This window comes from Agelaius tricolor, unplaced genomic scaffold (assembly GCF_023055355.1).
Source record: "Agelaius tricolor isolate 1412-34295 unplaced genomic scaffold, bAgeTri1.0.p SCAF_100, whole genome shotgun sequence".
In the NCBI taxonomy this organism is placed as follows: domain Eukaryota; kingdom Metazoa; phylum Chordata; class Aves; order Passeriformes; family Icteridae; genus Agelaius; species Agelaius tricolor.
In genome coordinates, this window is record NW_027269360.1 from 334,948 (window position 1) to 356,046 (window position 21,099).

The window sequence follows — 21,099 nt, forward strand, 5'->3', positions numbered from 1 at the left end:
GCCCAAAATTGCCCAAATTTTCCCGAAATTCCCCGTTTTTGGTGCTTACAGAGACGATGTCGGCGATGCAGCGATTGAGGTTCCCTTTGTCGTCCTTGATGGTGATCGGGCGATCCTCACGGATCCTCTCCATGGCCAGGGGACAATCCAGCTGGAATCCCAAAAAATTCCCAAAAAATTCCCAAAAAATTCCCAAAATTCCATCCCCAAAATTTCCAATTTTTTCCGTTCCGCTTCTCAAATTCCCTCCAAAAAATCACAAATTTCGCTCAAATTTCGCTCAAATTTTACCCAAAATCCCCCAAAATTTCACTCAAAATCCGCAAAATCCCCAAATTCCCAATCCCAGAATCCCAAATTCCCAAATTCCACCCAAAAATTCCCAAAATTCCCCCCAAAATTCCCCAATTTCACCCCCAAATTTTTCTCTTCCCTTTCTCAACTTCAGTCAAGAAAATGCATCCAAAAACCCCAAAATTTCACCCAAATTTCACCCAAATTTCACCCAAATTTCACCCAAATTTCACCCAAATTCCTGAAATTCCAATCCCAGAATCCCAAATCCCCAATTTCCACCCAAAATTCCCAAAATTCCCCCCAAAATTCCCAAAATTTTTCCGCTCCGCTTCTCAATTTCCCTGCAAAAAATCACAAATTTTGCCCAAATTTTACCCAAATTTTACCCAAATCCCCCAAATTCCCAATCCCAGAATCCCAAATTTCCAAAATTCCACCCAAAAATTCCCAAATTTCCACCCAAAATTCCCAAATTTTTTCCGCTGCGCTTCTCATATTTCCTCAAAAAAATCACAAATTTCACCAAAATTTCACCCAATTTTTGCCCAAATTTTACCCAAAATGCCCCAAAATTTCAGTCAAAATTCCCAAAATCCCCAAAATTCCCAATCCCAGAATCCCAAAATTCCCAAAATTCCACCCAAAATTCCCCAATTCCATCCCCAAATTCCCAAATTTTTTCCGCTCCGCTTCTCAATTCTCCTCCAAAAAATCTCAAATTTCGCTCAAAATTCACCCAAATTTCACCCAAAAACCCCCAAAATTTCACTCAAAATTCCCCAAATCCCCAAATTCCCAATCCCTGAATCCGAAATTCCCAATTTCCCCCCAAAATTCCATCCCCAAAATTCCCAAATTTTTTCCGCTCCGCTTCTCAATTTTCCTCCAAAAAAATCACAAATTTTGCTCAAATTTCACCCAAATTTTGCCCAAATTTTACCCAAAATCCCCCAAAATTTCACCCAAAATCCCCAATCGCAGAATCCCAAATTTCAGCCAAAAATTCCCAAAATTCCACCCCAAATTCCCAAATTTTTTCCGCTCCGCTTCTCAATTTTCCTCCAAAAAAATCACAAATTTTGCCCAAATTTTGCCCAAATTTCACCCAATTTTCACCCAAATTTTACCCAAATCCCCCAAATTCCCAATCCCAGAATCCCAAATTCCCAAAATTCCCAAAATTCCCAATCCCAGAATCCCGAATTTCAGCCAAAAATTCCCAAAATTCCATCCCCAAAATTCCCCAATTTCACCCCCAAATTTTTCTCTTCCCCTTCTCAACTTCAGTCAAGAAAATGCATCCAAAAACCCCAAAATTTCACCCAAATTTCACCCAAAATCCCCAAATTCCCAATCCCACAATCCCAAATTCCCAAAATTCCACCCAAAATTCCGAAAATTCCATCCCCAAAATTCCCAAATTTTTTCCGCTCCGCTTCTCAATTTTCCTCAAAAAATCACAAATTTCGCCCAAATTTCGTCCAAATTTTGCCCAAATTTCACCCAAATTTCACCCAAAATCCCCCAAATTCCCAAAATTCCCAAATTCCCAATCCCAGAATCCCAAATCCCCAATTTCCACCCAAAATTCCCAATAATTCCACCCAAAATTCCCAAATTTTTTCCGCTCTGCTTCTCAATTCTCTCCAAAAAATCTCAAATTTTCACCCAAATTTCACCCAAATTTCGCCCAATTTTCGCCCAAAATCCCCAAATTCCCAAAATTCTCAATCCCAAAATCCCAAATTTCCAATTTCAGCCAAAAATTCCCAAAATTCCACCCAAAATTCCCAATTTTTTCTGCTCTGCGTCTCAATTTCCCTCAAAAAAATCACAAATTTTGCCCAAATTTTGCCCAAATTTCACCCAATTTTCACCCAAATTTTACCCAAATCCCCCAAATTCCCAATCCCAGAATCCCAAATTCCCAAAATTCCCAAAATTCCCAATCCCAGAATCCCGAATTTCAGCCAAAAATTCCCAAAATTCCCACCCAAAATTCCCCAATTTCACCCCAAATTTTTCTCTTCCCCTTCTCAACTTCAGTCAAGAAAATGCATCCAAAAACCCCAAAATTTCACCCAAATTTCACCCAAATTTCACCCAAAATCCCCAAATTCCCAATCCCACAATCCCAAATTCCCAAAATTCCACCCAAAATTCCGAAAATTCCATCCCCAAAATTCCCAATTTTTTTCCGCTCCGCTTCTCAATTTTCCTCAAAAAAATCACAAATTTCGCCCAAATTTCACCCAATTTTTGCCCAAATTTCACCCAAAATGCCCCAAAATTTCAGTCAAAATTCCCAAAATCCCCAAAATTCCCAATCCCAGAATCCCAAAATTCCCAAAATTCCACCCAAAATTCCCCAATTCCATCCCCAAATTCCCAAATTTTTTCCGCTCCGCTTTCCAAATTTCCTCAAAAAAATCACAAATTTTGCCCAAATTTCACCCAAATTTTCGCCCAATTTTCACCCAAAATCCCCCAAATTCCCAAAATTCCCAATCCCAGAATCCCAAATTCCCAAAATTCCACCCCAAAATTCCCAAATATTTTCCGCTCCGCTTCTCATTTTTCCGCAAAAAAATCACAAATTTCGCCCAAATTTCACCCAAATTTTGCCCAAATTTCACCCAAATTTCACCCAAAATCCCCCAAATTCCCAAAATTCCCAAATTCCCAATCCCAGAATCCCAAATCCCCAATTTCCACCCAAAATTCCCAATAATTCCACCCAAAATTCCCAAATTTTTTCCGCTCTGCTTCTCAATTCTCTCCAAAAAATCTCAAATTTTCACCCAAATTTCACCCAAATTTCGCCCAATTTTCGCCCAAAATCCCCAAATTCCCAAAATTCTCAATCCCAAAATCCCAAATTTCCAATTTCACCCAAAAATTCCCAAAATTCCCCCCAAAATTCCCAAATTTCACCACCAAATTTTTCTCTTCCACTTTTCAACTTCAGTCAAGAAAATGCATCCAAAAACCCCAAAATTTCACCCAAATTTCACCCAAATTTCACCCAAAATCCCCCAAATTCCAATCCCAGAATCCCAAATCCCCAATTTCCACCCAAAATTCCCAAATTTCCACCCCAAAATTCCCAAATTTCCACCCCAAAATTCCCAAATTTTTTCCGCTGCGCTTCTCAATTCTCCTCAAAAAAATCACAAATTTCGCCCAAATTTTGTCCAAATTTTGGCCAAATTTTGCCCAATTTTCTCCCAAAACCCCCCAAATTCCCAAAAATCTCAATCCCAGAATCCCAAAATTCCCAAAATTCCACACCAAAATTCCCAAATTTTTTCCGCTCCGCTTCTCAATTTTCCTCATAAAAATCACAAATTTCGCTCAATTTTCGCCCAATTTTTGCCTGATTTTCACCCAATTTTCGCCCAAATTTCACCCAAAATTCCCAAATTTCCCAAATTTCCCAATCCCAGAATCCCAAATTCCCAAATTTCCATCCCAAAATTCCCAAATTTTTCCTGCTCCGCTTCTCAATTTCCCTCAAAAAAAATCTCAAATTTCGCTTGATTTTCGCCCGATTTTCACCCAAATTTCACCCAAAATCCCCCAAATTCCCAAAATTCCCAATCCCAGAATCCTCATTCCCCAATTTCCACCCAAAAATTCCCAAATTTCCATCCCAAAATTCCCAAATTTTTTCCACTCCGCTTCTCAATTTCCCTCAAAAAAATCTCAAATTTTGCCCAAATTTCGCCCAAAATCCTCCAAAATTTCACTCAAAATCCCAAATTCCCAAAATTCCCAATCCCAGAATCCCAAAATTCCCAAAATTCCCAAAATTCCCAATCCCAAAAATCCCAAATTTCCAATTTCCACCCAAAAATTCCCAAAATTCCCCCCAAAATTCCCCAATTTCACCCCAAATTTTTTCTCCTCTGTTTCTCAACTTCAGTCAAGAAAATGCATCCAAAAACCCCAAAATTTCACCCAAATTTCGCCCAAATCCCTGAAATTCCAATCCCAGAATCCCAAATTCCCAAAATTCCACCCAAAATTCCGAAAATTCCACCCCAAAATTCCCAATTTTTTTCCGCTCCGCTTCTCAATTTTCCTCCAAAAAAATCACAAATTTCGCTCAAATTTCGCGCAAAATCCCCCAAAATTTCACCCAAAATCCCTGAAATTCCCAAATTCCCAATCCCAGAATCCCAAATTTCAGCCAAAAATTCCCAAAATTCCCAAATTTTTTCCACTCCGCTTCTCAATTCTCCTCAAAAAAATCACAATTTTCGCCTAAATTTTGCCCAATTTTCACCCAAAAATCCCTGAAATTCCCAAAATCCCCAATCCCAGAATCCCAAATTCCCAAAATTCCACCCCAAAATTCCCAATCCCAGAATCCAAAATTCCCAAAATTCCCAAATTTTTTCCGCTCCGCTTCTCAATTCTCCTCCAAAAAATCTCAAATTTCGTCCAAATTTCACCCAATTTTTGCCCAATCTTCGCCCAAAATCCCCAAATTCCCAAAATCCCAAATTCCACCCAAAAATTCCCAAATTTCCCCCCAAATTTTTTCTCCTCTGTTTCTCAACTTCAGTCAAGAAAATGCATCCAAAAACCCCAAAATTTCACCCAAATTTCACCCAAATTCCTGAAATTCCAATCCCAGAATCCCAAATTCCCAAAATTCCACCCAAAATTCCGAAAATTCCATCCCCAAAATTTCCAAATTTTTTCCGTTCCGCTTCTCAAATTCCCTCCAAAAAATCACAAATTTCGCTCAAATTTTACTCAAAATCCCCCAAAATTTCACTCAAAATCCGCAAAATCCCCAAATTCCCAATCCCTGAATCTGAAATTCCCAATTTCCCCCCAAAATTCCCAAAATTCCACCCAAAATTCCCAAATTTTTTCCGCTCCGCTTCTCATTTTTCCGCAAAAAAAATCACAAATTTTGCCCAAATTTCGCCCAAATTTTGCCCAATTTTCACCCAAAATCCCCAAATTCCCAACATTCCCAATCCCAGAATCCCAAATTCCCAAATTCCACCCAAAAATTCCCAAAATTCCCCCCAAAATTCCCCAATTTCACCCCAAATTTTTTCTCTTCTGTTTCTCAACTTCAGTCAAGAAAATGCATCCAAAGACCCCAAAAAAACCCAAAAATTCCCAGAATTTCACCCAAATTTCGCCCAAAATCCCCAAATTCTCAACATTCCCAATCCCAGAATAATAAATTCCCAAAATTCCACCCCAAAATTCCCAAATTTTTTCCGCTCCGCTTTCCAAATTTCCTCAAAAAAACACAAATTTTGCCCAAATTTTGCCCAATTTTCGCCCAATTTTCACCCAAAATCCCCCAAATTCCCAAAAATCTCAATCCCAGAATCCCAAAATTCCCAAAATTCCACCCCAAAATTCCCAAATTTTTTCCGCTGCGCTTCTCATATTTCCTCAAAAAAATCACAAATTTCACCAAAATTTCACCCAAATTTCACCCAAATTTCACCCAAAATCCCTCAAATCCCCCAAAATTCCAATCCCAGAATCCCAAATCCCAAAATTCCACCCAAAATTCCGAAAATTCCATCCCCAAAATTTCCAAATTTTTTCCGTTCCGCTTCTCAAATTCCCTCCAAAAAATCACAAATTTCGCTCAAATTTTACCCAAAATCCCTCAAAATTTCACTCAAAATCCGCAAAATCCCCAAATTCCCAATCCCTGAATCTGAAATTCCCAATTTCCCCCCAAAATTCCCAAAATTCCACCCAAAATTCCCAAATTTTTTCCGCTCCGCTTCTCATTTTTCCGCAAAAAAATCACAAATTTTGCCCAAATTTCGCCCAAATTTTGCCCAATTTTCACCCAAAATCCCAAAATTCCCAACATTCCCAATCCCAGAATCCCAAATTCCCAAATTCCCAATTTCCAGCCAAAAATTCCCAAAATTCCCCCCAAAATTCCCCAATTTCACCCCCAAATTTTTCTCTTCCCCTTCTCAACTTCAGTCAAGAAAATGCATCCAAAAACCCCAAAATTTCACCCAAATTTCACCCAAATTTCACCCAAATCCCTGAAATTCCAATCCCAGAATCCCAAATCCCCAATTTCCACCCAAAATTCCCAAAATTCCCTCCCCAAAATTCCCAAATTTTTTCCGCTCCGCTTCTCAATTTCCCTGCAAAAAATCACAAATTTTGCCCAAATTTTACCCAAATTTTACCCAAATCCCCCAAATTCCCAATCCCAGAATCCCAAATTTCCAAAATTCCACCCAAAAATTCCCAAATTTCCACCCAAAATTCCCAAATTTTTTTCCGCTCCGCTTCTCATTTTTCCGCAAAAAAATCACAAATTTCGCCCAAATTTCACCCAATTTTTGCCCAAATTTTACCCAAAATCCCCCAAAATTTCAGTCAAAATTCCCAAAATCCCCAAAATTCCCAATCCCAGAATCCCAAAATTCCCAAAATTCCCCCCAAAATTCCCCAATTCCATCCCCAAATTCCCAAATTTTTTCCGCTCCGCTTCTCAATTCTCCTCCAAAAAATCTCAAATTTCGTCCAAATTTCACCCAAATTTTGCCCAATTTTCGCCCAAAATCCCCAAATTCCCAAAATTCTCAATCCCAAAATCCCAAATTTCCAATTTCACCCAAAAATTCCCAAAATTCCCCCCAAAATTCCCAAATTTCACCCCCAAATTTTTCTCTTCCACTTTTCAACTTCAGTCAAGAAAATGCATCCAAAAACCCCAAAAAAACCCCCAAAATTCCCAGAATTTCACCCAAAATCCCCCAAATTCCCAAAATTCCCAATCCCAGAATCCCAAATTCCCAAAATTCCACCCCAAAATTCCCAAATATTTTCCGCTCCGCTTCTCATTTTTCCGCAAAAAAAATCACAAATTTCGCTCAAATTTCGCCCAAATTTTACCCAAAATCCCCCAAAATTTCACTCAAAATTCCCAATCCCAGAATCCCAAATTCCCAAAATTCCCCCCAAAATTCCATCCCCAAATTCCCAAATTTTTTCCGCTCCGCTTCTCAATTTTCCTCAAAAAAATCACAAATTTCGCCCAAATTTCGTCCAAATTTTGCCCAAATTTCACCCAAATTTCACCCAAAATCCCCCAAATTCCCAAAATTCCCAAATTCCCAATCCCAGAATCCCAAATCCCCAATTTCCACCCAAAATTCCCAATAATTCCACCCAAAATTCCCAAATTTTTTCCGCTCTGCTTCTCAATTCTCCTCCAAAAAATCTCAATTTTCACCCAAATTTCACCCAAATTTCGCCCAATTTTCGCCCAAAATCCCCAAATTCCCAAAATTCTCAATCCCAAAATCCCAAAATCCCAAATTCCACCCAAAAATTCCCAAATTTCCCCAATTTCACCCCAAATTTTTTCTCCTCTGTTTCTCAACTTCAGTCAAGAAAATGCATCCAAAAACCCCAAAATTTCACCCAAATTTCACCCAAATTCCTGAAATTCCAATCCCAGAATCCCAAATTCCCAAAATTCCACCCAAAATTCCGAAAATTCCATCCCCAAAATTTCCAAATTTTTTCCGCTCCGCTTCTCAATTTTCCTCCAAAAAATCACAAATTTCGCTCAATTTTCGCCCAAATTTTACCCAAAATCCCCCAAAATTTCACTCAAAATCCGCAAAATCCCCAAATTCCCAATCCCTGAATCTGAAATTCCCAATTTCCCCCCAAAATTCCCAAAATTCCCCCCAAAATTCCCAAATTTTTTCCGCTCCGCTTCTCATTTTTCCGCAAAAAAAATCACAAATTTTGCCCAAATTTCGCCCAAATTTTGCCCAAATTTTACCCAAAATCCCCCAAAATTTCACCCAAAATCCCCAATCGCAGAATCCCAAATTTCAGCCAAAAATTCCCAAATTTCCACCCCCAAATTCCCAAATTTTTTCCGCTCCGCTTCTCAATTTTCCTCCAAAAAAATCACAAATTTCGCCCAAATTTTGCCCAATTTTCACCCAATTTTCACCCAAATTTTACCCAAATCCCCCAAATTCCCAATCCCAGAATCCCAAATTCCCAAAATTCCCAAAATTCTCAATCCCAGAATCCTGAATTTCAGCCAAAAATTCCCAAAATTCCATCCCCAAAATTCCCCAATTTCACCCCAAAATTTTCTCTTCTGTTTCTCAACTTCAGTCAAGAAAATGCATCCAAAAACCCCAAAATTTCACCCAAATTTCCCCCAAATCCCTGAAATTCCAATCCCACAATCCCAAATTCCCAAAATTCCACCCAAAATTCCGAAAATTCCATCCCCAAAATTCCCAAATTTTTTCCGCTCCGCTTCTCAATTTTCCTCAAAAAAATCACAAATTTCGCCCAAATTTCGCCCAAATTTTGCCCAAATTTCACCCAAATTTCACCCAAAATCCCCCAAATTCCCAAAATTCCCAAATTCCCAATCCCAGAATCCCAAATCCCCAATTTCCACCCAAAATTCCCAATAATTCCACCCAAATTCCCAAATTTTTTCTGCTCCGCTTCTCAATTCTCCTCCAAAAAAATCTCAAATTTTGCCCAAATTTCACCCAATTTTCACCCAAATTTTACCCAAATCCCCCAAATCCCCAATCCCAGAATCCCAAAGTCCCAAAATTCCCAAAATTCTCAATCCCAGAATCCTGAATTTCAGCCAAAAATTCCCAAAATTCCCCCCAAAATTCCCCAATTTCACCCCAAATTTTTTCTCTTCCGCTTCTCAACTTCAGTCATGAAAATGCATCCAAAAACCCCAAAATTTCACCCAAATTTCACCCAAATTTTACCAAAATCCCCAAAATTCCCAATCCCAGAATCCCAAATTCCCAATTTCCAACCAAAAATTCCCAAAATTCCATCCCAAAATTCCCAAATTTTTCCTGCTCCGCTTCTCAATTTCCCTCAAAAAAATCTCAAATTTCGCCCAAATTTTGCCCAAATTTCTCTCAATTTTCACCCAAATTTCACCCAAAACCCCCTCAAAAGTCCCCAAATTCCTTCAATTCCTAAAATTCCCAATCCCAAAATCCCAAATTTCCAATTTCCACCCAAAATTCCCCCCAAAATTCCCCAATTTCACCCCCAAATTTTTTCTCTTCCGTTTCTCAACTTCCGTCAAGAAAATCCCTCAAAAAACCCCAAAAAACCCCAAAAATTCCCAGAATTTCACCCAAATTTCACCCAAAATCCCCCAAATTCCCAAAATTCCCAAAATTCTCAATCCCAGAATCCCAAATTCCCAAAATTCCATCCCCAAATTCCCAAATTTTTTCCGCTCCGCTTCTCAATTTCCCTCCAAAAAATCACAAATTTTGCTCAAATTTTACCCAAATTTCGCCCAAAAACCCCCAAAATTTCGCTCAAATCCCCAAAATTCCCAAAATTCCCACCCAAAATTCCCAAATTTTTTCCGCTCTGCCTCTCAAATTCTCTCCAAAAAATCTCAAATTTCGCTCAATTTTTGCCCAATTTTCACCCAAATTTCACCCAAAAACCCCTCAAAAGTCCCCAAATTCCTTCAATTCCTAAAATTCCCAATCCCAGAATCCCAAATTCCCAAAATTTCCAAAATTCCATCCCCAAATTCCCAAATTTTTTCCACTCTGCTTCTCAATTCTCAGCCAAAAAATCTCAAATTTCGTCCAAATTTCACCCAAATTTTGCCCAATTTTCGCCCAAAATCCCCAAATTCCCAAAATTCTCAATCCCAAAATCCCAAATTTCCAATTTCAGCCAAAAATTCCCAAAATTCCCCCCAAAATTCCCCAATTTCACCCCAAATTTTTTCTCTTCCCCTTCTCAACTTCAGTCAAGAAAATGCATCCAAAAACCCCCAAATTTCACCCAAATTTCACCGAAATTTTTCCAAAATCCCCAAAATTCCCAATCCCAGAATCCCAAATTCCCAATTTCCAACCAAAAATTCCCAAAATTCCACCCAAAATTCCCAAATTTCCACCCCAAAATTCCCAAATTTTTTCCGCTCTGCTTCTCAAATTCCCTCCAAAAAATCACAAATTTCACCCAAATTTTGCCCAATTTTCACCCAAATTTCACCCGATTTTCGCCCAAAATCCCCCAAAATTTCACCCAAAATTCCCAAAATTCCCAAATTTCCCAAAATTCCTGAATTCCCACCCGGAATTTGCGGCAGAAGTCGTCGATGTTGCCGATCTCCCCTCCCTGCACCTGCTTCAGCGCCGCCTTGAACTGCACCAGCAGCCGCGAGCACGCCGCCGTGTACCTGGGAATTCCCGAATTTTCCCGGAATTTTCCCCGATTTTCCCGGGGTTTTTTTTTGGGATTTTGGATTTTTCGGGGTCTCGGGGGTCACAGGGAATTTTTTGGGGTTTTTTTGGGGTTTTTTTGGGGGTTTTTGGGTCACTCACTCGTTGGGAGTGACGCAGTCTTTGATGTAGGCTTTCTCCAGGGCCTGCAGCGTCTTCACCACCGCAAAGAGCTCGGCCATGTTGTCGTACCTGGGGGATACTGGGAGTGACTGGGATATACTGGGAGGGACTGGGAGGGACTGGGAGGGACTGGGAGGGGATTGGGATACACTGGGATTGACTGGGAGGAGATTGGGAGGGACTGGGATATACTGGGAGGGACTGGGAGGGACTGGGAGGGGGTTGGGATGGACTGGGAGGGACTGGGATGGGAGTAGGAGGGACTGGGAGTGGATTGGGAGGGACTGGGAGGGACTGGGAGGGACTGGGATTAACTGGGATTAACTGGGACTAACAGGGATGGGACTGAGAGGGGATTGGGAGGGACTGGGATGGACTGGGAGGGACTGGGAGGGGATTGGGAGGGAGTGGGAGGGACTGGGATGAACTGGGATTAACAGGGATGGGATAATGGGGGATTGGGATGGACTGGGATGGACTGGGAGGGACTGGGAGGGGATTGGGATACACTGGAAGGGACTGGGAGTGACTGGGATGGGAGTGAGAAGGACTGGGAGTGACTGGGATGGACTGGGAGGGACTGGGAGGGGATTGGGAGGGACTGGGATGGGGTATTGGGATACTGGGAGGGACTGGAATTAATGGGGATGGGACTGGGAGGGACTGGGAGGCACTGGGAGAGGACTGGGATGAACTGGGATGGGTTAATGGGATACTGGGAGGGAATTGGAATGGACTGGGAGGGACTGGGATGGACTGGGAGGGGATTGGGAGGTGGTTGGAATGGACTGGGATATACTGGGAGGGACTGGGAGGGACTGGGATATACTGGGAGGGGATTGGGATGAACTAGGATGGAGTATTGGGATACTGGGAGGGACTGGGATGGGACTGAGATGGGGTAATGGGGGACTGGGAGGTACTGGGAGGGGAGTGAGAGGGACTGGGATGGGCTGGGATGGACTGGGAGGGGATTGGGAGGGGATTGGGATATACTGGGAGGGACCGGGAGGGACTGGGATTAACAGGGATGGGACTGGGAGGGGATTGGGATGGACTGGGATGGGATAATGGGGGACTGGGATGGACTGGGATGGTAGTGAGAGGGACTGGGAGGGACTGGGAGGGGATTGGGAGGGACTGGGACGGACTGGGAGTGACTGGGAGGGGATTGGGAGGGGATTGGGATACACTGGGAGGGACTGGGAGGGGCTGGGAGGGACTGGGATATACTGGGATTAACTGGGATTAACAGGCATGGGACTGGGGTGGGACTGGGATGGACTGGGATTAACAGGGATGGGACTGGAATGGGGTAATGGGGAACTGGGAGGGACTGGGAGGGAATTGGGAGGGACTGGGATGAGATTGGGATACACTGGGATGAACTGGGATGAACTGGGATGAACTGGGATTAACAGGGATGGGATTGGGGTGGGAATGAGAAGGACTGGGAGGGATTGGGAGGGGATTGGGATATACTGGGAGTGACTGGGAGTGACTGGGATGGGAGTGAGAAGGACTGGGATGGACTGGGAGGGGATTGGGATGGACTGGGAAGGGACTGGGATGGATTGGGATTAACTGGGATGGGACTGGGATGGGGTAATGGGGGACTGGGATGGACTGGGATACGCTGGGAGGGACTGGGAGGGGATTGGGATTAACTGGGAGGGGATTGGGATTAACTGGGATTAACAGGGATGGGACTGGGAGGGGATTGGGAAGGACTGGGATGGGGTTTGGATTAACTGGGAGGGACTGGGATGGACTGGGAGGGATTGGGAGGGACTGGGATATACTGGGATTAAGAGGGATGGGACTGGGATGGGATAATGGGGGACTGGGAGGGACTGGGATGGGAGTGAGAGGGACTGGGAGGGGACTGGGGTACACTGGGAGGGACTGGGAGGGACTGGGATGGGGCATTGGGATGGGAGTGGGAGGGACTGGGATGGACTGGCATGGGATTGGGATATACTGGGATGGACTGGGATGTACTGGGAGGGGGTTGGGATGGACTGGGAGGGACTGGGATGGACTGGGATTAACAGGGATGGGACTGGGGTGGGACTGGGAGGGACTGGGATGAACTGGGATGGGGTAATGGGGAAGTGGGAGGAATTGGGAGGGGATTGGGATTAACAGGGATGGGACTGGGAGGGGACTGGGAGTGACTGGGACGGACTGGGAGGGACTGGGAGTGACTGGGATGGGAGTGGAACGGACTGGGAGCGGATTGGGATACACTGGGAGGGACTGGGATGGACTGGGAGGGACTGGGAGGGGGTTGGGATACACTGGGAGGGACTGGGATGGACTGGGATTGGGTAATGGGGGACTGGGAGGGACTGGGATGGGACTGAGAGGGACTGGGAGGGGATTGGGATACACTGGGAGGGACTGGGAGGGACTGGGAGGAGATTGGGAGGGGAGTGGGAGGGGATTGGGAGGGACTGGGAGGGACTGGGAGGGACTGGGAGGGACTGGGAGGGAGTAATGGGGGACTGGGAGGGACTGGGATGGGAGTGGGAGGGACTGGGAGGGACTGGGATATACTGGGAGGGGATTGGGATACACTGGGAGGGACTGGGATGAACTAGGATGGGGTATTGGGGTACTGGGAGGGACTGGGATGGGACTGGGATGGACTGGGAGGGGAGTGAGAGGGACTGGGAGGGACTGGGAGGAGATTGGGATGGACTGGGACTAACTGGGATTAACTGGGACTAACAGGGATGGGACTGGGAGGGGATTGGGAGGGACTGGGATACACTGGGATGGGGTAATGGGGGACTGGGAGGGACTGGGATGGACTGGGAGGGGACTGGGAGGGACTGGGAGGGACTGGGATATACTGGGATTAACAGGGATGGGACTGGGAGTGGACTGGGATAGGCTGGGAGGGACTGGGAGGGACTGGGAGGGGACTGGGAGTACCTGGGAGGGACTGGGAGGGACTGGGATATACTGGGATTAACAGGGATGGGACTGGGAGGGGACTGGGATAGGCTGGGATGGACTGGGAGGGACTGGGATTAAGAGGGATGGGACTGGGATGGGGTAATGGGGGACTGGGAGTTACTGAGACAGACTGGGAGGGACTGGGAGAGGATTGGGATACACTGGGAGGGACTGGGAGGGGATTGGGACGGACTGGGAGGGACTGGGAGGGACTGGGAGGGGATTGGGATGGATTGGGAGGGACTGGAATTAACTGGGATGGGGTAAGGGGGAACTGGGAGGGGACTGGGATGGGACTGGGAGGGACTGGGATGGGGTAATGGGAAACTGGGAGGGACTGGGATGTACTGGGATGGAGTGGGAGGGGATTGGGAGGGGATTGGGATGGACTGGGATGGACTGGGATGGACTGGGAGGAGATTGGGATGGATTGGGAGGGACTGGGGGTGACTGGAATTAACTGGGATGGGGTAAGGGGGAACTGGGAGGTGACTGGGATGGGACTGGGATGGGGTAATGGGGAACTGGGAGGGACTGGGAGGGACTTGGAGGGACTGGGAAGGAACTGGGATGGACTGGGATTAGCTGGGATATACTGGGATTAGCTGGGATGGGACTGGGATGGGGTAATGGGGGACTGGGATGGACTGGGAGGGACTGGGAGAGACTGGGATGGGGTAATGGGATACTGGGAGTGACTGGGACGGACTGGGATGGACTGGGAGGGGATTGGGAGGAACTGGGAGGGGACTGGGAGTGACTGGGATGGGGTAATGGGGGACTGGGAGGGACTGGGATTAACTGGGATTAACAGGGAGGGTATTGGGAGGAACTGGGATGGGAGTCAGAGGGACTGGGAGGGACTGGGATATACTGGGATTAACAGGGGTGAGACTGGGATGGGGTAATGGGGGACTGGGATGGACTGGGAGGGGACTGGGATGGGAGTGAGAGGGACTGGGAGGGGAATGGGACGGACTGGGAGGGACTGGGATGGACTGGGATGGGAGTGAGAGGGACTGGGATGGACTGGGAGGCACTGGGATGAACTGGGATGGGACTGGGAGGGGATTGGGAGGGGATTGGGAGGGACTTGGATATACTGGGAGGGGACTTGGATATACTGGGAGGGGACTGGGAGTGACTGGGAGGGACTGGGAGGGACTGGGAGGGGATTGGGATGGGAGTGAGAGGGACTGGGAGAGGATTGGGATACACTGGGAGGGACTGGGATATACTGGGAGGGACTGGGAGGGACTGGGATGGACTGAGAGGGGATTGGGAGGGGATTGGGATACACTGGGATGGACTGCGAGGGACTGGGAGGGGACTGGGAGTAACTGGGAGGGACTGGGATATACTGGGATTAACAGGGATGGGATTGGGATGGGGTAATGGGGGACTGGAAGGGGATTGGGAGGGACTGGGATATACTGGGATGGACTGGGAGGGACTGGGATTAAGAGGGATGGGACTGGGATGGGGTAATGGGGGACTGGGAGTGACTGAGACAGACTGGGAGGGACTGGGAGAGGATTGGGATGAACTGGGAGGGACTGGGAGGGGATTGGGAAGGGATTGGGAGGGACTGGGATGGGACTGGGAGGGACTGGGAGGGGATTGGGATACACTGGGATTGATTGGGAGGGACTGGGATGGACTGGGAGGGGGTTGGGATGGACTGGGATGGACTGGGAGGCACTGGGAGGCACTGGGAGTGACTGGGAGGGACTGGGAGGGACTGGGATGGACTGGGAGGGGATTGGGATACACTGGGAGGGACTGGGATACACTGGGAGGGGGTTGGGATGGACTGGGATGGACTGGGATGGGAGTGAGAGGGACTGGGATTAACTGGGATATACTGGGATTGACTGGGATGGGACTGGGATGGGGTAATGGGGGACTGGGAGGGACTGGGAGGGGATTGGGATACACTGGGATTGACTGGGAGGGACTGGGATGGGAGTGAGAGGGACTGGGAGGGACTGGGAGGGGGTTGGGATGGATTGGAAGGGACTGGGATGGACTGGGTGGGACTGGGAGGGACTGGGATGGGGTTTGGATTAACTGGGAGGGACTGGGATGGGAATGGGATGGACTGGGAGGGACTGGGAGGGGATTGGGAGGGACTGGGAGGGACTGGGATGGACTGGGAGGGACTGGGATTGACCAGGATGGGGTTTGGATTAACTGGGAGGGACTGGGATGGGAATGGGATGGACTGGGAGGGACTGGGAGGGACTGGGAGGGACTGGGATGGGGTTTGGATTAACTGGGAGGGACTGGGATGGGAATGGGATGGACTGGGAGGGACTGGGAGGGACTGGGAGGGACTGGGATGGGGTTTGGATTAACTGGGAGGGACTGGGATGGGAATGGGAGGGCATTGGGATAGACTGGGATAGACTGGGATGGACTGGGAGGGACTGGGAAGGACTGGGCTGGGGTATTGGGATACTGGGATATACTGGGATTAACAGGAATGGGACTGGGATGGGACTGGTTTAACTGGGAGGGTCTGGGATGAGGTAATGGGGGACTGGGATGGACTGCGATGGACTGGGATGGGATTGGGATATACTGGGAGGGACTGGGAGGGGACTGGGAGGGCACTGGGATATACTGGGATTAACTGGGAGGGACTAAGAGGGGATTGGGATGGACTGGGATGGGATAATGTCATACTGGGATGGACTGGGATATACTGGGATGGGCTGGGATGGCATAATGGGATATACTGGGAGGGACTGGGATTAACCAGGAAGGGATTGGGATGGGATTGGGATGGATTTGAATGGACTGGGATGGACTGGGAGGGACTGGGATGGGACTGGGATGGGACTGGGATGGGACTTGGATGAACTGGGATGTACTGGGAGTGGATTGGGATGAACTGGGACGAACTGGGATTAATCCCAACTCCAACCCCCTCCATCCCCATCCCAAAATTCCAAAAAAAAAAAAAAATCCCCCAAATTTCCCAAAAATTCCCCAAAATTCCCGGCATTCCCTCACTCACTTCTCCCGTTCCCGGGCGTTCTTGTAGAGCTTCACCTCCTGTAGGGAGAGGAGACGGAAAATTCCCCAAAATTCCCAAAATTCCCGAAAAAAACCCCAAAATTCCCCAAATTTCCAGGGCTCATTCCCGGCTATTTTCGGACATCCTCGGACATTTCCGACAATTTCCGGCTATCTCCGACCATTTTCGGACATTTCCGGACACCCCCGGCCACTTCGGCTATTTCCGGACATTTCCGGACATTTCCGACCATCTTCGGACATTTCCGGACACCCCCGGCCACTTCGGCTACTTCCGGACATTCCGGACATTTCCGACCATCTTCGGACATTTCCGGACACCCCCGGCCACTTCGGCTACTTCCGGACATTCCGGACATTTCCGACTATCTCCGGAAACTCCCGGACATTTCCCGACTATTTCCGACCATTTCCGGACATTCCCGAGCCGCACTCACCTCATAAAGCTCCGGTTTATTCCCGGGCGCTGCCGTGAAGGAAGGAAAGGGTTAAAAAGCGGAAACACCGGGAATCCCATCCCGGGAATTCCGGGATGATCCCGGCGATCTCATCCCGGGAATTTCGGGATCGTTCCCCGCTCTCACCGCCCATCCCGGCCGGGCCCGCGATGCCGTGGAACATCCCCGGCTGAGCCTGGAGAGCTCTGGGCCCCCTCCTCGATCCCGATACCGATCCCGGTAATCCCGATAATCCCGACAATTCCGATTCCGATGATCCCGGATCGGTCCTGGCGACTCCGCGGCGCTTTCGCTTCTTTCCGTAAACACTCCCCCTTGTCCCGCCTATTCCGGCAAACCTCGGCATTCCATTGGCTCAATCACGCATCGACTCTGGTTTTGTGCTCGCTGATTGGCTTTTGAAACTGTCGATCATACGGGTTGCCAAGCGACGTCGCCATGTTTTCCCTTTCTATGGCGGCAAAGTATGAGGGGCTTCACTGCATCTTTCCCTTCCCACAATGCCTTTCTCTAATTTATCCCTCCCATTCCGACATTTCTCAGCATTCAATTGGCTCAGCCTTTGCCACATCTGTGTTTTCTCGTTGCTGATTGGCTCTTGGAGCTGTCAATCAGAGCTGTTGTCAAGGGACATCGCTTCGTTGATCCCGCCATGGCGGCGGCGCTCCTGTCACGGTGGCGGGCGAGACCCCGCGGGCGGCCATACCTGAGGTGGCTGCGGCCCCGTGTTTCTTTTCGTGGTCTAAATAAGCCGTGCTCGAATCGGGGCCGGTCTTTGGGGCCGTACGGCGTTTTCCCGTACAACTTCCTTTTTCCCTTAGCCCCACCCTTTCCGCCTTCATGCCCTCATCCTATTGGCGTATTCCCCATTCATCCCTATATCCGCGGCGCTGATTGGCTGTTGCCCCCATCAATCTCCTCGTTGCTACGCAACACCACCAAAGGGCGGAGACGAAGGCGGACATGGCGGCGCCCATCAGCGAGCCCTCAGCGTCCGTGGCTCTGTCGGAGCTCACGGCGCTGCTCTTGCCGTCCTCCCCCGCCGCTCTCGAAGCAGCCGAGGCCGCCCTGGCCCTGTCGGGCAGCGACTCAGGCCGGGCGCTCCTCGCTGAACACCCCGCGGCCTTATCGGCCTTGTCCGCCATGGCAGCCTCGGCCTCGCGTGGAGCGCAGCCCGCCTTGGCCGCGCTGGTGAACGCATCCTCCGAGCCCGCCGCGCTGGAGCCGCTTCTCGCCGCTGTCCCTTCTCTCCTCCCGCTTCTCCCCAGCTCCGGAGCGGCCTGCGGGGTGCTGGCAAACCTGAGCCGGGACGCGGCGGCGGCGCCGCGGGTGCTGCGGGCGCTGGGTCCCGAAGCGGAGTCGCTGCTGCTGCGGGCGCTGAGCGCGGAGCGGCCGCCGGGGGAGCTCGGGGCGCTGCTCTGCAACCTCAGCCAGGCCCCCGAAGGCCGCCAGGTGCTGCTGGAGCCCTCAGGGTGAGCTGGAATAAGAAATGGGAATTTTATTTTGTTTTATTTTATTTTATTTTATTTTATTTTATTTTATTTTATTTTATTTTATTTTATTTTATATTGCAGCTGCTCTGCAATCTCAGCCAGGCCCCCGAGGGCCGCCAGGTGCTGCTGGAGCCCTCAGGGTGAGGGGGAATAAAAAATGGGAATTTTTAATTTTTTTATTTTATTTTATTTTACACTTCAGCTGCTCTGCAACCTCAGCCAGGCCCCCGAGGGCCGCCGGGCGCTGCTGGAGCCCTCAGGGTGAGAGGGAATCAAAAATGGGAATTTTTATTTTAAATTTCGGCTCCTGAGGGCTGCCGGGCGCTGCTGGAGCCCTCAGGGTGAGGGAAAATCAAAAATGGGAATTTTTATTTTTATTTTTATTTTTATTTTTATTTTTATTTTTATTTTTATTTTTATTTTAAATTTCGGTCCCCGGCGGAGCTCGGGGCCCTGCTGGAGCCTGAGGGGTGAGGGGGAATTTTTAGTTTTAGTTTTGTTTTTATTTTATATTTTAAATTTTGGCTCCCGGCAGAGCTTGGGCCCTGCTGGAGCCTGAGGGGTGACAGAAAATTGGGAATAAAAAATGGGAATTTTTATTTGATATTTATAAAAATATTTTAAATTTCAGTCCCCAGCGGAGCCCGGGGTGCTGCTGGAGCCTGAGGGGTGAGGGGGGAATCAAAAATGGGAATTTTTATTTTTATCTTTATTTTTATTTTTATTTTTATTTTTATTTTAAATTTCGACCCCCGGCGGAGATCGGGGCCCTGCTGGAGCCTGAGGGGTGAGGGAAAATCAAAAATGGGAATTTTTATTTTAATTTTATTTTTATTTTTATTTTTAATTTCGGTCCCCGGCGGAGCTCGGGCCCTGCTGGAGCCTGAGGGGTGAGGGGGAATCAAAAATGGGAATTTTTATTTTTATTTTAATTTTTATTTTTATTTTAAATTTTGGCCCCTGTTGGTGTTCGGGCCCTGCTAGAGCCTGAGGGGTGAGAGGGAATCGAAAATGGGAATTTTTTTTATTTTATTTATTTAATTTTATTTTATTTTTGGGAATTATTTTTATTTCTGAGAGCCAAGGCCGGAATTGTCATTTTGGGGTGGTTTTTTTGTAATTTTTTTGGGTGAATTTTGCATTTTCTGTGGTAATTTTTGCCATTTTTTTGATTTTATTTATTTAATTTTACTTTATTTGTTGGGAATCATTTTTATTTCTGAGAACCAAGGCTGCAATTGTCATTTTTTGTGATTTGTTTGTGATTATTTTGTGATTTTTTGGTGATTTTTTTGGTGATTTTTGGGTCATTTTTTGGGTGAATTTTGCGATTTTTGTGGTAATTTTTGCAATTTTTTAAATTTTATTTATTTAATTTTATTTTATTTGTTGGGAATCATTTTTATTTCTGAGAACCAAGGCCACAATTGTCATTTTGGGGTGGTTTTTTTGTAATTTTTTGGGTGAATTTTGCATTTTCTGTGGTAATTTTTGCAATTTTTTTGATTTTATTTATTTAATTTTACTTTATTTCTTGGGAATTATTTTTATTTCTGAGAACCAAGGCTGCAATTGTGATTTTGGGGTGGTTTTTTGTGATTTTTTTGTGGGGGTTTTTTTGTGATTTTTTGGGTGAATTTTGCATTTTCTGTGGTAATTTTTGCCATTTTTTAAATTTTATTTATTTAATTTTACTTTATTTGTTGGGAATTATTTTTATTCCTGAGAACAAAGGCTGGAATTGTCATTTTTTTGTGATTTTTTGTGATTTTTTTGTGATTTTTTGGGTGATTTTTTGGGTGAATTTTGCGATTTCTGTGGTCATTTTTGCGATTTTTTTTATTTTATTAATTTAATTTTATTTTCTTTGTTGGGAATTATTTTAATTCTGAGAACCAAGGCTGCAATTGTGATTTTGGGGTGGTTTTTTGTGATTTTTTTGTGATTTTTGGGTGATTTTTTGGGTGAATTTTGCGATTTTTGTGGTCATTTTTGGCTTTTTTCAAATTTTATTTATTTTATTTGATTTGATTATTTTGGAATCATTTTTATTTCTGAGAACCAAGGCTGGAATTGTGATTTTGGGCCGATTTTTTTGTGATTTTTTGGGGTTTTTTTTCTGTGAATTTTGCGATTTTTGTGATAATTTTTGCCACTTTTTAATTTAATTTATTTTAATTTTATTTTATTTGTTGGGAATCATTTTTATTTCTGAGAACCAAGGCTGGAATTGTAATTTTTTTGTGATTTTTTGTGATTTTTTTGTGATTTTTTTGTGATTTTTAGGGTGATTTTTGGGTGAATTTTGCGATTTTTGTGATAATTTTTGCCTTTTTTTAAAATTTATTTATTTAATTTTATTTTATTTCTTGGGAATTATTTTTATTTCTGAGAACCAAGGCTTCAATTCTGAATTTGGGCTGGATTTTTTGTGAT

The 21,099-nt window shown here is 46.0% G+C and overlaps 2 protein-coding genes across 12 annotated transcripts in view; one reads left to right on the forward strand and one right to left on the reverse strand.

The window, feature by feature from the left end:
- Positions 1 to 17,677, reverse strand: part of VPS28 (VPS28 subunit of ESCRT-I) — a 34,084-nt gene extending 16,407 nt beyond the window's left edge. For 2 of the 7 annotated variants that reach the window (XM_071419124.1, XM_071419128.1), the window contains exons 1-6: positions 17,297 to 17,663; positions 17,150 to 17,178; positions 16,693 to 16,730; positions 10,686 to 10,775; positions 10,435 to 10,540; positions 50 to 151 (exon numbers count right to left, since the gene is read on the reverse strand). In XM_071419124.1, coding sequence (XP_071275225.1) covers positions 50 to 151; positions 10,435 to 10,540; positions 10,686 to 10,775; positions 16,693 to 16,730; positions 17,150 to 17,178; positions 17,297 to 17,516 — 585 coding nt within the window. In that variant the 5' untranslated portion in view covers positions 17,517 to 17,663. Of the gene's footprint in view, positions 1 to 49; positions 152 to 10,434; positions 10,541 to 10,685; positions 10,776 to 16,692; positions 16,731 to 17,149; positions 17,179 to 17,296 lie in introns of all 7 variants that reach the window. The other 5 variants (XM_071419125.1, XM_071419123.1, XM_071419127.1 and 2 more) reach the window with 5 other exon arrangements.
- A 362-nt stretch (positions 17,678 to 18,039) lies between these two features.
- HGH1 (HGH1 homolog) overlaps positions 18,040 to 21,099 on the forward strand; it is a 35,762-nt gene continuing 32,702 nt past the window's right edge. For 4 of the 5 annotated variants that reach the window (XM_071419117.1, XM_071419118.1, XM_071419119.1 and 1 more), the window contains exon 1: positions 18,040 to 18,642. In XM_071419117.1, coding sequence (XP_071275218.1) covers positions 18,134 to 18,642 — 509 coding nt within the window. In that variant the 5' untranslated portion in view covers positions 18,040 to 18,133. The remainder of the gene's footprint in view (positions 18,643 to 21,099) is intronic. The other variant, XM_071419120.1, reaches the window with a different exon arrangement.